We start from the raw sequence: 17,014 nt of genomic DNA on the forward strand, positions 1-17,014 counted from the left end.
GAAAACTAAGGTGGGGACTACATAGATAACTAAGGTGGGGACTACATAGATGACTAAGGGGGGACTACATAGATGACTAAGGTGGGGACTACATAGATAACTAGGGTGAGGACTACATAGATGACTAAGGTGGGGACTACATAGATAACTAAGGTGGGGACTACATAGATGACTAAGGTGGGGGACTACATAGATAACTAAGGTGGGGACTACATAGATAACTAGGGTGAGGACTACACAGATAACTAAGGTGGGGACTACATAGATGACTAAGGTGGGGGACTACATAGATGACTAAGGGGGGGACTACATAGATGACTAAGGGGGGGACTACATAGATGACTAAGGGGGGGACTACATAGATGACTAAGGGGGGGACTACATAGATAATTAAGGTGGGGACTACACAGATAACTAAGGTGGGGACTACATAGATAACTAAGGTGGGGACTACTAGATAACTAAGGTGGGGACTACATAGATGACTAAGGTGGGGACTACATAGATAACTAAGGTGGGGACTACATAGACAACTAAGGTAGGGACTACATAGATAACTAAGGTGGGGACTGCATACATTACTAAGGTAGGGACTACATAGTAACTAAAGTGGGGACTTCATAGATGATTAAGGTGGGGACCACATAGATAACTAAGGTGGGGACTACATAGATGACTAAGAGAAGACTACATAGATGACTAAGGTGGGGACTACATAGATGACTAAGGTGGGGACTACATAGATGACTAAGGTGGGGACCACATAGATAACTAGGTGGGGACTACATACATTCTTAAGGTAGGGACTACATAGTAACTAAGGTGGGGACTTCATAGATGATTAAGGTGGGGACCACATAGATAACTAAGGTGAGGGATTACATAGATGAATAAGGGGGGACTACATAGATAACTAAGGTGGGGACTACATAGATGACTAAGTTGGGGACTACGTAGATATCTAAAGTAGGGACTACATAGATGACTAAGGTGGGGACTACATAGATAACTAAGCTGGGGACTACATAGATGACTAAGGTGGGGACTACATAGATGACTAAGGTGGGGACTACATAGATGACTAAGGTGGAAACTACATAGATGAATCAGGTGGGCGACTACATAGATGACTAAGGTGGGGACTACACAGATATCTAAAGTGGGGACTACATAGATGACTAAGGTGGGGACTTCATAGATGACTAAGGTGGGGACTACATAGATGACTAAGGTAAGGGCTACATAGATGATTAAGGTAGGGGACTACATAGATGACTAAGGTGGGGACTACATAGATGACTAAGGTGGGGACTACATAGATGACTAAGGTGGGGACTACATAGATGATTAAGGTGGGGACTACATAGATGACTAAGGTGGAAACTACATAGATGAATCAGGTGGGCGACTACATAGATGACTAAGGTGGGGACTACATAGATGACTAAGGTAAGGGCTACATAGATGATTAAGGTAGGGGACTACATAGATGACTAAGGTAAGGGCTACATAGATGATTAAGGTAGGGGACTACATAGATGACTAAGGTGGGGACTACATAGATGACTAAGGTAAGGGCTACATAGATGATTAAGGTAGGGGACTACATAGATGACTAAAGTGGGGACTACATAGATGACTAAGGTGGGGGACTACATAGATGATTAAGGTGGGGACCACATAGATAACTAAGGTGGGGGACTACATAGATGACTAAGGTGGGGACTACATAGATGATTAAGGTGGGGACTACATAGATGACTAAGGTGGGGGACTACATAGATGCCTAAGGTGGGGGACTACATAGATGACTAAGGTGGGGACCACATAGATAACTAAGGTGGGGACTACATAGATGACTAAGGTGGGGACTACATAGATGAAAAAGGTGGGGACTACATAGATGACTAAGGTGGGGGACTACATAGATAACTAAGGTGGGGACTACATAGATGACTAAGGTGGGGACTACATAGATGAAAAAGGTGGGGACTACATAGATGACTAAGGTGGGGACTACATAGATGACTAAGGTGGAGACTACATAGATAACTAAGCTGGGGACTACATAGATGACTAAGGTGGGGACTACATAGATGACTAAGTTGGAAACTACGTAGATATCTAAAGTAGGGACTACATAGATGACTAAGGTGGGGACTACATAGATAACTAAGCTGGGGACTACATAGATGACTAAGGTGGGGACTACATAGATGACTAAGGTGGGGACTACATAGATGACTAAGGTGGAAACTACATAGATGAATCAGGTGGGCGACTACATAGATGACTAAGGTGGGGACTACATAGATATCTAAAGCGGGGACTACATAGATGACTAAGGTGGGGACTACATAGATGACTAAGGTAAGGGCTACATAGATGATTAAGGTAGGGGACTACATAGATGACTAAGGTAAGGGCTACATAGATGATTAAGGTAGGGGACTACATAGATGACTAAGGTGGGGACTACATAGATGACTAAGGTGGGGACTACATAGATGACTAAGGTGGGGACTACATAGATGATTAACGTGGGGACCACATAGATAACTAAGGTGGGGACTACATACATTACTAAGGTAAGGACTACATAGTAACTAAAGTGGGGACTTCATAGATGATTAAGGTGGGGACCACATAGATAACTAAGGTGGGGGACTACATAGATGACTAAGGTGGGGACTACATAGATGACTAAGGTGGGGACTACATAGATGAAAAAGGTGGGGACTACATAGATGACTAAGTTGGGGACTACATAGATAACTAAGGTGGGGACTACATAGATGACTAAGGGGGGGACTACATAGATGACTAAGGGGGGGACTACATAGATGACTAAGGGGGGGACTACATAGATGACTAAGGTGGGACGACTACATAGATGACTAAGGTGGGGACTACATAGATGACTAAGGGGGGGACTACATAGATAACTAAGGTGGGGACTACATAGATGACTAAGGTGGGGACTACATAGATGAAAAAGGTGGGGACTACATAGATGACTAAGGTGGGGAATACATACATAACTAAGGTGGGGAGTACACAGATAACTAAGGTGGGGACTACACAGATAACTAAGGTGGGGACTACATAGATAACTAAGGGGGGGACTACATAGATGACTAAGGTGGGGGGACTACAAGATGACTAAGGTCTGGGGACTACATAGATGACTAAGGTGGGGAATACATACATAACTAAGGTGGGGACTACATAGATAACTAGGGTGAGGACTACATAGATGACTAAGGTGGGGACTACATAGATAACTAAGGTGGGGACTACATAGATAACCAAGGTGGGGACTACAGAGATGACTAAGGGGGGACTACATAGATGACTAAGGTGGGGACTACATAGATAACTAGGGTGAGGACTACATAGATGACTAAGGTGGGGACTACATAGATAACTAAGGTGGGGACTACATAGATGACTAAGGTGGGGGACTACATAGATAACTAAGGTGTGGACTACATAGATAACTAGCTTGAGGACTACACAGATAACTAAGGTGGGGACTACATAGATGACTAAGGTGGGGGACTACATAGATGACTAAGGGGGGGACTACATAGATGACTAAGGGGGGGACTACATAGATAATTAAGGTGGGGACTACACAGATAACTAATGTGGGGACTACATAGATAACTAAGGTGGGGACTACTAGATAACTAAGGTGGGGACTACATAGATGACTAAGGGGGGGACTACATAGATAATTAAGGTGGGGACTACATAGATAACTAAGGTGGGGACTACACAGATAACTAAGGTGGGGACTACATAGATTACTAAGGTGGGGACTACATAGATGACTAATGTGGGGACTACACAGATAACTAAGGTGGGGACTACATAGATGACTAAGGTGGGGGACTACATAGATGACTAAGGTGGGGACTACATAGATGACTAAGGTGGGGACTACATAGATGACTAAGGTGGGGGACTACATAGATGACTAATGTGGGGACTACACAGATAACTAAGGTGGGGACTACATAGATTACTAAGGTGGGGACTACATAGATGACTAATGTGGGGACTACACAGATAACTAAGGTGGGGACTACATAGATGACTAAGGTGGGGACTACATAGATGACTAAGGTGGGGACTACATAGATGACTAAGGTGGGGACTACATAGATGACTAAGGTGGGGGACTACATAGATGACTAAGGGGGGGACTACATAGATAACTAAGGTGGGGACTACATAGATGAGTAAGGTGGGGGACTACATAGATAACTAAGCGGGGACTACATAGATAACTAAGGTGGCGACTACATAGATAACTAAGGTTGGAGACTACATAGATGAGTAAGGTGGGGGACTACATAGATGACTAAGGTGGGGGACTACATAGATGACTAAGGTGGGGACTACATAGATGACTAAGGGGGGGATTACATAGATAACTGAGGCGGGTTACTACATAGATGACTAAGGTGGGGGACTACATAGATGACTAAGGTGGGGACTACATAGATGACTAAGGTAGGGACTACATAGATGACTAAGGTGGGGGACTACATAGATGACTAAGGTGGGGACTACATAGATAACTAAGCTGGGGACTACATAGATGACTAAGGTGGGGACTACATAGATGACTAAGGTGGGGACTATATAGATGACTAAGGTGGAAACTACATAGATGAATCAGGTGGGCGACTACATAGATGACTAAGGTGGGGACTACATAGATATCTAAAGCGGGGACTACATAGATGACTAAGGTGGGGACTACATAGATGACTAAGGTAAGGGCTACATAGATGATTAAGGTAGGGGACTACATAGATGACTAAGGTAAGGGCTACATAGATGATTAAGGTAGGGGACTACATAGATGACTAAGGTGGGGACTACATAGATGACTAAGGTGGGGACTACATAGATGACTAAGGTGGGGACTACATAGATGATTAACGTGGGGACCACATAGATAACTAAGGTGGGGACTACATACATTACTAAGGTAAGGACTACATAGTAACTAAAGTGGGGACTTCATAGATGATTAAGGTGGGGACCACATAGATAACTAAGGTGGGGGACTACATAGATGACTAAGGTGGGGACTACATAGATGAAAAAGGTGGGGACTACATAGATGACTAAGTTGGGGACTACATAGATAACTAAGGTGGGGACTACATAGATGACTAAGGGGGGGACTACATAGATGACTAAGGGAGGGACTACATAGATGACTAAGGGGGGGACTACATAGATGACTAAGGTGGGACGACTACATAGATGACTAAGATGGGGACTACATAGATGACTAAGGGGGGGACTACATAGATAACTAAGGTGGGGACTACATAGATGACTAAGGTGGGGACTACATAGATGAAAAAGGTGGGGAATACATACATAACTAAGGTGGGGAGTACACAGATAACTAAGGTGGGGACTACACAGATAACTAAGGTGGGGACTACATAGATGACTAAGGTGGGGACTACATAGATGACTAAGGTGGGGAATACATACATAACTAAGGTGGGGAGTACACAGATAACTAAGGTGGGGACTACACAGATAACTAAGGTGGGGACTACATAGATAACTAAGGGGGGGACTACATAGATGACTAAGGTGGGGGGACTACATAGATGACTAAGGTCTGGGGACTACATAGATGACTAAGGTGGGGAATACATACATAACTAAGGTGGGGACTACATAGATAACTAGGGTGAGGACTACATAGATGACTAAGGTGGGGACTACATAGATAACTAAGGTGGGGACTACATAGATAACTAAGGTGGGGACTACATAGATGACTAAGGGGGGACTACATAGATGACTAAGGTGGGGACTACATAGATAACTAGGGTGAGGACTACATAGATGACTAAGGTGGGGACTACATAGATAACTAAGGTGGGGACTACATAGATGACTAAGGTGGGGGACTACATAGATAACTAAGGTGGGGACTACATAGATAACTAGGGTGAGGACTACACAGATAACTAAGGTGGGGACTACATAGATGACTAAGGTGGGGGACTACATAGATGACTAAGGGGGGGACTACATAGATGACTAAGGGGGGGACTACATAGATAATTAAGGTGGGGACTACACAGATAACTAAGGTGGTTACTACATAGATAACTAAGGTGGGGACTACTAGATAACTAAGGTGGGGACTACATAGATGACTAAGGGGGGGACTACATAGATAACTAAGGTGGGGACTACATAGATGAGTAAGGTGGGGGACTACATAGATAACTAAGCGGGGACTACATAGATAACTAAGGTGGCGACTACATAGATAACTAAGGTTGGAGACTACATAGATGAGTAAGGTGGGGGACTACATAGATGACTAAGGTGGGGGACTACATAGATGACTAAGGTGGGGACTACATAGATGACTAAGGGGGGGATTACATAGATAACTGAGGCGGGGGACTACATAGATGACTAAGGTGGGGGACTACATAGATGACTAAGGTGGGGACTACATAGATGACTAAGGTAGGGACTACATAGATGACTAAGGTGGGGGACTACATAGATGACTAAGGTGGGGACTACATAGATAACTAAGGTGGGGACTACATAGATGACTAAGGTGGGGACTACATAAATGACTAAGGTAGGGACTACATAGATGACTAAGGTGGGGACTACATAGATAATTAAGGTTGGTGACTACATAGATGACTAAGGTGGGGGACTACATAGATGACTAAGGTGGGGGACTACATAGATGACTAAGGTGGGGACTACATAGATGACTAAGGGGGGGACTACATAGATAACTAAGATGGGGGACTACATAGATGACTAAGTGGGGACTACATAGATGACTAAGGGGGGGACTACATAGATAACTAAGGGGGGACTACATAGATAACTAAGGGGGGGACTACATAGGTGACTAAGGTGGTGGACTTCATAGATAACTAAGGGGGGGAGTACATAGATAACTAAGGGGGGGACTACATAGATAACTAAGGTGGGGGACTACATAGATGACTAAATTGGGGGACTACATAGATGACTAAGGGGGGACTACATAGATGACTAAGGTGGGGACTACATACATAACTAAGGGGTGGTCTAAATAGATAACTAAGGTGGGGGACTACATAGGTGACTAAGGTGGTGGACTTCATGGATAACTAAGGGGGGGACTACATAGATAACTAAGGGGGGGACTACATAGATAACTAAGGTGGGGGACTACATAGATAACTAAGGTGGGGGACTACATAGGTGACTAAGGTGGTGGACTTCATAGATAACTAAGGGGGGGACTACAGAGATAACTAAGGGGGGGACTACATAGATAGCTAAGGTGGGGGACTACATAGATGACTAAGGGGGGGACTACATAGATAACTAAGGGGGGGACTACATAGATAACTAAGGGGGGGACTACATAGATAACTAAGGTGGGGGACTACATAGATGACTAAGGGGGGGACCACATAGATAACTAAGGGGGGACTACATAGATAACTAAGGGGGGGACTACATAGATAACTAAGGGGGGGACTACATAGATAACTAAGGTGGGGGACTACATAGATGACTAAGGTTGGGACTACATAGATGACGAAGGTGGGGACTACATAGATAACTAAGGTGGGGACTACATAGATAACTAAGGTGGGGACTACATAAATGACTAAGGGGGGACTACATAGATGACTAAGGTGGGGACTACATAGATAACTAGGGTGAGGACTACATAGATGACTAAGGTGGGGACTACATAGATAACTAAGGTGGGGACTACATAGATGACTAAGGTGGGGGACTACATAGATAACTAAGCGGGGACTACATAGATAACTAAGGTGGCGACTACATAGATAACTAAGGTTGGAGACTACATAGATGAGTAAGGTGGGGGACTACATAGATGACTAAGGTGGGGGACTACATAGATGACTAAGGTGGGGACTACATAGATGACTAAGGGGGGGACTACATAGATAACTGAGGTGGGGGACTACATAGATGACTAAGGTGGGGGACTACATAGATGACTAAGGTGGGGACTACATAGATGACTAGGTAGGGACTACATAGATGACTAAGGTGGGGGACTACATAGATGACTAAGGTGGGGACTACATAGATAACTAAGGTGGGGACTACATAGATGACTAAGGTGGGGACTACATAGATGACTAAGGTAGGGACTACATAGATGACTAAGGTGGGGACTACATAGATAATTAAGGTTGGTGACTACATAGATGACTAAGGTGGGGGACTACATAGATGACTAAGGTGGGGGACTACATAGATGACTAAGGTGGGGACTACATAGATGACTAAGGGGGGGACTACATAGATAACTAAGGGGGGACTACATAGATGACTAAGTGGGGACTACATAGATGACTAAGGGGGGGACTACATAGATAACTAAGGGGGGACTACATAGATAACTAAGGGGGGACTACATAGATAACTAAGGGGGGACTACATAGATAACTAAGGGGGGGAGTACATAGATAACTAAGGGGGGGACTTCATAGATAACTAAGGGGGGGACTACATAGATAACTAAGGGGGGGACTACATAGATAACTAAGGTGGGGGACTACATAGATGACTAATGGGGGGACCACATAGATAACTAAGGGGGGACTACATAGATAACTAAGGGGGGACTACATAGATAACTAAGGGGGGGACTACATAGATAACTAAGTTGGGGGACTACATAGATGACTAAATTGGGGGACTACATAGATGACTAAGGGGGGACTACATAGATGACTAAGGTGGGGACTACATACATAATTAAGGGGTGGTCTAAATAGATAACTAAGGTGGGGGACTACATAGATGACTAAATTGGGGGACTACATAGATGACTAAGGGGGTGACTTCATAGATAACTAAGGGGGGACTACATAGATAACTAAGGGAGGGACTACATAGATAACTAAGGTGGGGGACTACATAGGTGACTAAGGTGGTGGACTTCATAGATAACTAAGGGGGGGACTACATAGATAACTAAGGGGGGGGACTACATAGATAACTAAGGTGGGGGACTACATAGATGACTAAGGGGGGGACTACATAGATAACTAAGGGGGGACTACATAGATAACTTAGGGGGGGACTACATAGATAACTAAGGTGGGGGACTACATAGATGACTAAGGGGGGGACCACATAGATAACTAAGGGGGGACTACATAGATAACTAAGGGGGGGACTACATAGATAACTAAGGGGGGGACTACATAGATAACTAAGGTGGGGGACTACATAGATGACTAAATTGGGGGACTACATAGATGACTAAGGGGGGACTACATAGATGACTAAGGTGGGGACTACATACATAACTAAGGGGTGGTCTAAATAGATAACTAAGGTGGGGGACTAAATAGATGACTAAATTGGGGGACTACATAGATGACTAAGGGGGGGACTTCATAGATAACTAAGGGGGGACTACATAGATAACTAAGGGAGGGACTACATAGATAACTAAGATGGGGGACTACATAGATGACTAAGTGGGGACTACATAGATGACTAAGGGGGGGACCACATAGATAACTAAGATGGGGGACTACATAGATGACTAAGTGGGGACTACATAGATGACTAAGGGGGGGACTACATAGATGACTAAGGTGGGGACTACATAGGTGACTAAGGTGGTGGACTTCATAGATAACTAATGGGGGGCCTACATAGATAACTAAGGTGGGGACTACATAGGTGACTAAGGTGGTGGACTTCATAGATAACTAAGGGGGGGACTACATAGATAACTAAGGGGGGGACTACATAGATAACTAAGGTGGGGGACTACATAGATGACTAAGGGGGGGGACTACATAGATAACTAAGGGGGGGACTACATAGATAACTAAGGGGGGGACTACATAGATAACTAAGGGGGGGACTACATAGATAACTAAGGTGGGGACTACATAGATTACTAAAGTGGGGGACTACATAGATGACTAAGGGGGGACTACATAGATAACTAAGGTGGGGACTACATACATAACTAAGGGGGGGTCTACATAGATAACTAAGGTGGGGGACTACATAGATGACTAAGGGGGGACTACATAGATGACTAAGGGGGGGACTACATAGATAACTAAGGGGGTACTACATAGATAACTAAGGGAGGGACTACATAGATGACTAAGGTGTGGGACTACATAGATAACTAAGGGGGGGACTACATAGATATCTAAGCGGGGGACTACATAGATGACTAAGATGGGGACTACATAGATAACTAAGGGGGGGGACTACATAGATAACTAAGGTGGGGGACTACGCAGATAACTAAAATGGGGACTACATAGATAACTAAGGTGGGGGACTACATAGATAACTAAGAGGGGGACTACATAGATAACCAAGGTGTTTGACTACATAGATAAAGCTGTTAGGAACTGTGGAATTAAAGCTATAGTGCTCTGTGTCTGTGCATTTAGCCCTGTCAATCAACAGGTTAGAAGCATAATTTTTGTTATGCTTCGAAATAACGCTCTAGCCAAGATTGGCCTTGGTCTGTCTATTCAGCAAAGGATGGGCTTGAATGGGAAAACTTGCTCCAGGGCTGGGAGCTGGGAAGAGAAGGTTGACAACCACTTTCATTCAACTGCGTAGTATTGGTTCAAGAAACATAAAATTCTTAGTACAGTGAATAATCCAGGAAACGCTAAATAAAAACACAACAACAGTAAATTAGGTAGACCAGTTGAAAAGGCTATTTGGCCTCTGGAGAGCACTGATGTGCACCCCCTGGCGGCTCTCTATTATACTGAAGTTCACAAGCCCATTGCCCTGTGCATCTGAGTTAAGGCGAGCAGAACCATTTTATTTACCATGTGATGCTGTTTATTATACATGGTGAGTGGGGGGCACGACCAGGCATAGTGATCTTAAGTTTCCTGAAAGAATTTTTGTAGAATTGATATCAGCCTCCCCTTTAATGTTGGTTAGAATTCATTTTTGATGCTATCTGGGTCTCCAGCGATCTTTCTGGAAATGCTTTGAATTGACTGTATTTCTGTATTGAGTAGTGGTCTACTGAAGTACCTTATGTGTGTTCTGACTTGGTTTCGGCGGCTGTGGTTGGGTGGTGCTTTCCACTGTATGTGAGTCCCCGTGCTGCCTGTAATACAACCACATCGCTGCTCCCTCCAGCTGTCTGCTGCTGCGGAGTCATGTGCACTTCCCTTTTACTCTGCTCTGGTGCCTGCAGTCTGTTCCCTTACTCTAGCCCGTCCCACCTAAGGCTTATCAATTCATGGCTGCCTTTTCTATCTTACTGTAATACAAACTCTAATTGGCTTTCCTTCTTGACTCTTCCCCCTACCTGTCTTCCTTAAACATATTACACTGCTCAGGCCCTGGCTCTGTGGCTGCAGAAGTTCCTAGTAGGGAGGACTTCAAACGTTCCTTCCCAGCCTTGACCCACCACTGTCACCTGCCATCCACAGCCTCCAAAGAGACACAAAGAGGCCTCCACTTGTGTATATGTCACTTTTATTTTCCAAAGGTCTGAGATTTAATGTGTGTCCAAAGGTAACGGAGAGGTTGGACCACACATTTCCTCCTCTGCTCCATCCATTGTTAAACCCTTGGCAGCTTTCTGGTGCAATGAATTGCTGTAATGAAGAGGAAAAGAGAAATTCTCAATCAGGTCAAGAGGCAGAGCTGCTCCTGGCTTACCACCTAAAGTTACTTTCAAATACACAGATGTTAAAATTGACCCATGACAAACCAGCTTAGTTCTTAGGGACTTGACAGAGAAGTACACGTATATTTAGTATGTATAATCTACATTTCCAGCCAACAGCCCAATTACAGCCATGAAATAACTAGGGCATGTTTCTTCTTCTAACACTGAGCTTCTCTTTTCCTCTTCTTGCTTTTTTAAAAGACTGGTAGGTTTTATGAAGCCCCAGCTTCCTGCTTCTGCCCCATCCGAATCCTGGTTACAGGGACATTGCCTCCTGGTCAGCTCAATTGAACACACTTCACTTCTTAAGGGAAAAGCCATGACTTAGAGAAACTGAATGAAAGGTCACACTTTGTGTGTGTGTGTGTGTGTGTGTGTGTGTGTGTGTGTGTGTGTGTGTGTGTGTTGATACAGAGTTCATATGTGAGAAGAAGAACAAAGGTTCTCAACCTGTGGGTTACGACCCTGTTGGGGATGAACAATTCTTTCACAGGGGTTGCCTAAGACCATCAGAAAACACATATTTAAATTATGATTCGTAGCTGGGAGGAAAAATTACAGCTATGAAGTAGCAGTGAAAATAATTTTGTGGTCAGAGTCAGCACAACATGAGGAACTGTGTTAAAGAGCCACAGCATTAGGAAGGTTGAGAACCGCTGCAACAGAGTTTAACAAGGGAAGACCTTCCATTCTGTAGCTAATATTCAGATGGGTGATTTAAGTTTCAACTTGCTAACTGCTCATTTTTAGAGAATACATTTTGCAGGGATAAAGTGTCCAAAGTATAGAATCCACTGTCTTTGCTGTTCTTGAGCTGCTGCATCTAATGGTTGGCTCACTCTGTGCAGCCAGCACCTCTGCCTATGGGAGTAGCAGCTCCCGCCTCCCAGTGGTCCAGCAAACCAAGAAGAGATGCGTCACTAAGCATCAGTGAAATGAAAGCTGAAACAGCGTCAAGATGACTACCACCTACACAACAAAGGAGCAGACCACGAGCTTGCCAAGGAGCTGAGCAAAGCAAGGGCCACGAGTCCTTCTAGAAGGACTGTGCACTGGGGCGTGAGGCTGGCACACACTGCGGTGGACTCTCAACACGGAAAACGGGGGCTGCTGAGATGCCTCGGTGAGAAAAGCGTTTGTAGTGTGAGCATGAGGACCAGAGCTAGATCCTCAGCACCCATGTAAAAAGGTAGGTGTGGCAATATACCTGCCACCTCAGTACCAGGGGTGGGGAGGGGTGGGGTAGACAGGAGGGTCACTAGGGTATAGTGGCCAGCCAGCCTAATCAGTCACAAGCCCCAGGTTTAGGGAGAGACCCTGTCTGAAAAATAAGATAGAGAACAATAAAAGGAGGTACTTGATGTAGACCTCAGTCTATACACACACACACACACACACACACACACACACACACACACACACACACTTACACACACACATATACACACGTGTACATACAGCACATGAGCACACATATGCACACATACACATACAGATACACACATGCATGAATACACCCATATATATATTTAATAATAGAATTTAAAGTTTCAACTTTCTGGGTATTTTTTGCTGCATACGTTGTCCACCCATGTTCGAATAGTATATGCAATATCTACATATAAAAAATAAAATATAGTATTTCTTAGACTTAAATGGAAACCAAAATAGGGTAAGAGACGCTTTGACAAATGTCTAGGGAAGCCATTGGCAGAACTTTGAACTCAGATCTATAAGGACCGTCGCCCCATTTGGCCAGGATAAGCCAAAGCTGTCTTTGGTTCCTTTTGTTACAATAAATGTATAGTGACATCTTGTGGTCAATTCAAAAATTGCAAAAATAGTGAATTAAGTTGCTAAAGTTGGTCAACAAAAGATATTTGAAGGGTAATTTAGTTTCATTGTAAAGATAGGAGGACACCCGCTCCTTCCACATCTCTCGGGGGACTCCTGGGTGGCTATGACCCTCTTGGAAGTGTAAGATGTGTGGCAGCTTCATAGAGCTCTCCAGAGAAACGTACCAACCCCTCATCGGGAGACAATTCTTCACAGGGGACTGGCTTCTTGATCGCTGTGTGCAGTTTTACAGAGGGTGTGGGAGGGGTATCAGTGACATGGGAAAGAGTGGCAGCTGATCCGACTGGTGGCTTTTTGGGGAAGCAGTCTTAAAAAGCAGCACACACTGTGATTTCATCTTAGTGAGGATGCTGGGCATCAGGCATCCCAGAGCCAGGTGTGCGTACCGCTGCGTCCGAACCTGACGTTAGAGACGCAACGTCTCTCTATTAGGCTCGTGTATGTCAGAGAGAACAGTCGAGGGGTTTGGGATGTGCCACAGAGAATAGCCTCATTTATTTGTCCTAGAAATGACCCACAGTCGTTTCCATTGCCTTGGCTTTACACAAAGATCTCAGCACCCTAACACAAGCATGGCATTGAGATAAACAAAATCAGACTGCTGCACCACCTCCAGATAGCTGTAGCCCGCGGGACTCTAGGAAGATGTCACTGTAGCCCATGGGACTCTGGGAAGCCCTATGTCTGAGAACACTTGTAGCCTTCCAATCAGCAAGGGGACACCCGAGGGACTGCTGTTGTCGCCACTGTCTGCAACCCTCAACTGGGCATTTTGTTCTGTAACACGGGAACTGACCGCCACATCAAGGATGGGCAGGCAGTTCATCCCTTTCTCTCCAGAGCAGCGGTTCTCAACTGTCGGTGAGGGAAATGACTAGCAGTCCAGAGAGAGAAGTACAAGGTAGAAAAACACGGGAAATGGCACTTGACTTCAGAGACAAGGTTTTGATAGCATTTGAGACAAGTATGGAAGGATTCTGAAATTAAAATAATTTTTCAATAATTATGCCCACATTGGGAAGAATAGTTTTCCGTGAAGTGCAACACCATTGCATGGATTAAACTTAACTAGGAGGGAAAGTTACAGCGATGCCCAGATTTTAGTCTTGTCTGGAGAATTAAGTTCCTAGTGCAATGTGAAGCTTAATTAGGAAAAGACCTAGGGCATTCAAGTCCTGAGAAAGGAAATTATGAGAACTCAACTTGTATCTGGAAAAACACAATGTGTACTTACAAGTAAAATAAGAGAACATAAAATATGGATTTACAAAACCATTAAAAACACAGCTCTATTTAACCACATAGGTTAGTACCACAGACTATATTTACCCATCATATTTGGTGATCAGTCTGAGGCATTATTTTCCTTTCATTTCTCTTCAGGATCCTGATTATCAGAGTTATGATAAAAGGCAGGAAAATTAAGAAGGCCAGAATTGCCCAGCTGTCCTGATGCTTGCCTGTGTGCTTTGTACCAAAGCCTGAGTCTGGAAAAGAAACGCCAGAAAAAACGGGTTCATGTGAAACCTAGACAAGTTCCCCACAGACAAACACGTTTCTATAAAGCTATATCTTTATACATCGTGTTAACATTTTATGTATATAAGACCTTTTCTTTGTACCTACACCACATCTATGTGTATGTATCCAGATATCTTGGAATAAATACAGCCAAGGCAGTTAAAAATTCATACAATGAAAGATTTACGACACTGAAAAAAAAAACCTTTAGGAGATATCAGAAGATGGACCACCTATGCTCACGATTAGTAGGGTTAATGTTGTGAAAATGACCAACCTATCAAAAGAAATCTACAGGTAGATGTGGTCCAATCAAAATCCTCATGCAATTCTTCACATATATTGAAGAAAAACATCTTTAACTTCACATGGAAACACAAAAGACTCAGGATAGCCAAAATAATATTAAACAATTAAAAAATCTGCTGAAGGTGTCACCAACCCAGATTTCACGTTATGCTGTAGGGCTATAGTAAGAAAAATAGCATGGTACTAGCATAAAAACAAACATGTTCATCAATAGATCTGAAAACCCATTTACAAGCCCTAGCTGCTAAAGGCACTTGAGTTGTTACAAAGAGATCAGAAATGCACCCTGAGTAAAATACAGTACCTTTGGTACGTGGTTTTAGTCATACTGGATACTGTAAGTACAAGAATGAAATGAGATCCTTATCTCTCATTCTGTAAGGAACTAAACTCCAAATGGACCAAGAACTTCAACATAAGACAGCATCCATCAAGGGGAGGGGCGGGGCACCTGTAGGCTCACACTCTTTTATTGCCCATGGATAAAAGGCTGGGTCTCTTCAGTTGAAGCAGATGTTGTCCATCTCTTCCTTTCCCTTCCTTCCATCTGACCCTCCACAACATTGACAGGAGTGTCCATATTGTCTCACCAGCTATCCACAGGCCTGGTCTCCTCTCCCAATCACTCACAGTCCTATTCTCTTTTTGGCAAATAGTTCATGCAGTTTTCTGTTATTGTTCCAATTGTCTCGTTTTGCTTTGCTTTTGCTTTCAGACCCGATCTCATACTGAAACTAGGTTGGCCATCTTCCTGCTCCAGTCTCTCAAGTGCTGGGGCCTCAGGCAGGAGCCACCGTGGCCAGGTTCACTACTCCTTTTTATTGTATGGTTTAAGGACTGATGCTTATCTCAGACATCATGTTTCTAAAATACCATGGCTTTCTGAAGTTATACCCAGTGCTCTTACCTCACTTTTATAATCCCACTAATTGCTGTGGTCACCTAACATGAGTATAAAGGATGGATTTATGAACCCTTCATGAATTACAAGCAGCACTGTCAAATACCTAATGGTGCCTTCACATGAATTCCGTGGATAGCCAAACTGCTTGTTAGACAATTGCTTTTCCTTTGAGGCAGTGTCTGGCTAGCTCATTGTCAACTTGATAGGGTTATTTGTAGAGAAGAACTTGCGACTAAGAAAATACCTCCATTTTCTTAGTGACTGAGAAGTCCCAGCCCATTGTGAGTTTTGCAAGCCCTGCAGTCCTGTGGTATGTCAGAAAGGAAGGTGAGCAAGCCAGGGGGAGGAAGCCAGTAAGCAGCTCCTGCCCTGCTTCAATTCCTGACCTGACTTCCCTCAGTGACAGAGTGTGGTCTGAGAACTGTAAGATGAGATAAACCCTCTCCTCCCCAAGTTACTTTGGGTTTTATCATGGCAATAGAGACCCTAACTAACAGAGAGCCTAACCTCAAACTCGTAGCAATCCTCCTGCTTCAAACTTCCGTGCGTTGAGATTACAGCCATGTGGTATTGCATACAGTTCTCACTATACAAATTTAAACCAATTGCATTCATGCCTTGTTCAGCCTGACTCTCAAAGATTTATTTGTACAGTGTTCTTGAACCTCTCGCTTCAT

General features: G+C 44.0%; 1 protein-coding gene and 1 long non-coding RNA gene across 3 annotated transcripts in view; one reads left to right on the forward strand and one right to left on the reverse strand.

Moving 5' to 3' along the window:
* LOC311584389 overlaps positions 1 to 17,014 on the forward strand; it is a 122,000-nt gene that overhangs the window by 48,886 nt on the left and 56,100 nt on the right. The window lies entirely within an intron of this gene.
* ADAM18 (ADAM metallopeptidase domain 18) overlaps positions 11,518 to 17,014 on the reverse strand; it is a 62,455-nt gene continuing 56,958 nt past the window's right edge. The window contains exons 19-20 of one of the 2 annotated variants that reach the window (XM_084758635.1): positions 14,933 to 15,090; positions 11,518 to 11,672 (exon numbers count right to left, since the gene is read on the reverse strand). In XM_084758635.1, the coding sequence (XP_084614761.1) occupies positions 14,936 to 15,090 (155 nt within the window). In that variant the 3' untranslated portion in view covers positions 11,518 to 11,672; positions 14,933 to 14,935. Of the gene's footprint in view, positions 11,673 to 14,932; positions 15,091 to 17,014 lie in introns of those variants that run through there. The other variant, XR_014774849.1, reaches the window with a different exon arrangement.

This window comes from Acomys minous (assembly GCF_964271855.1).
Source record: "Acomys minous genome assembly, chromosome: 15".
Classification (NCBI taxonomy): domain Eukaryota; kingdom Metazoa; phylum Chordata; class Mammalia; order Rodentia; family Muridae; genus Acomys; species Acomys minous.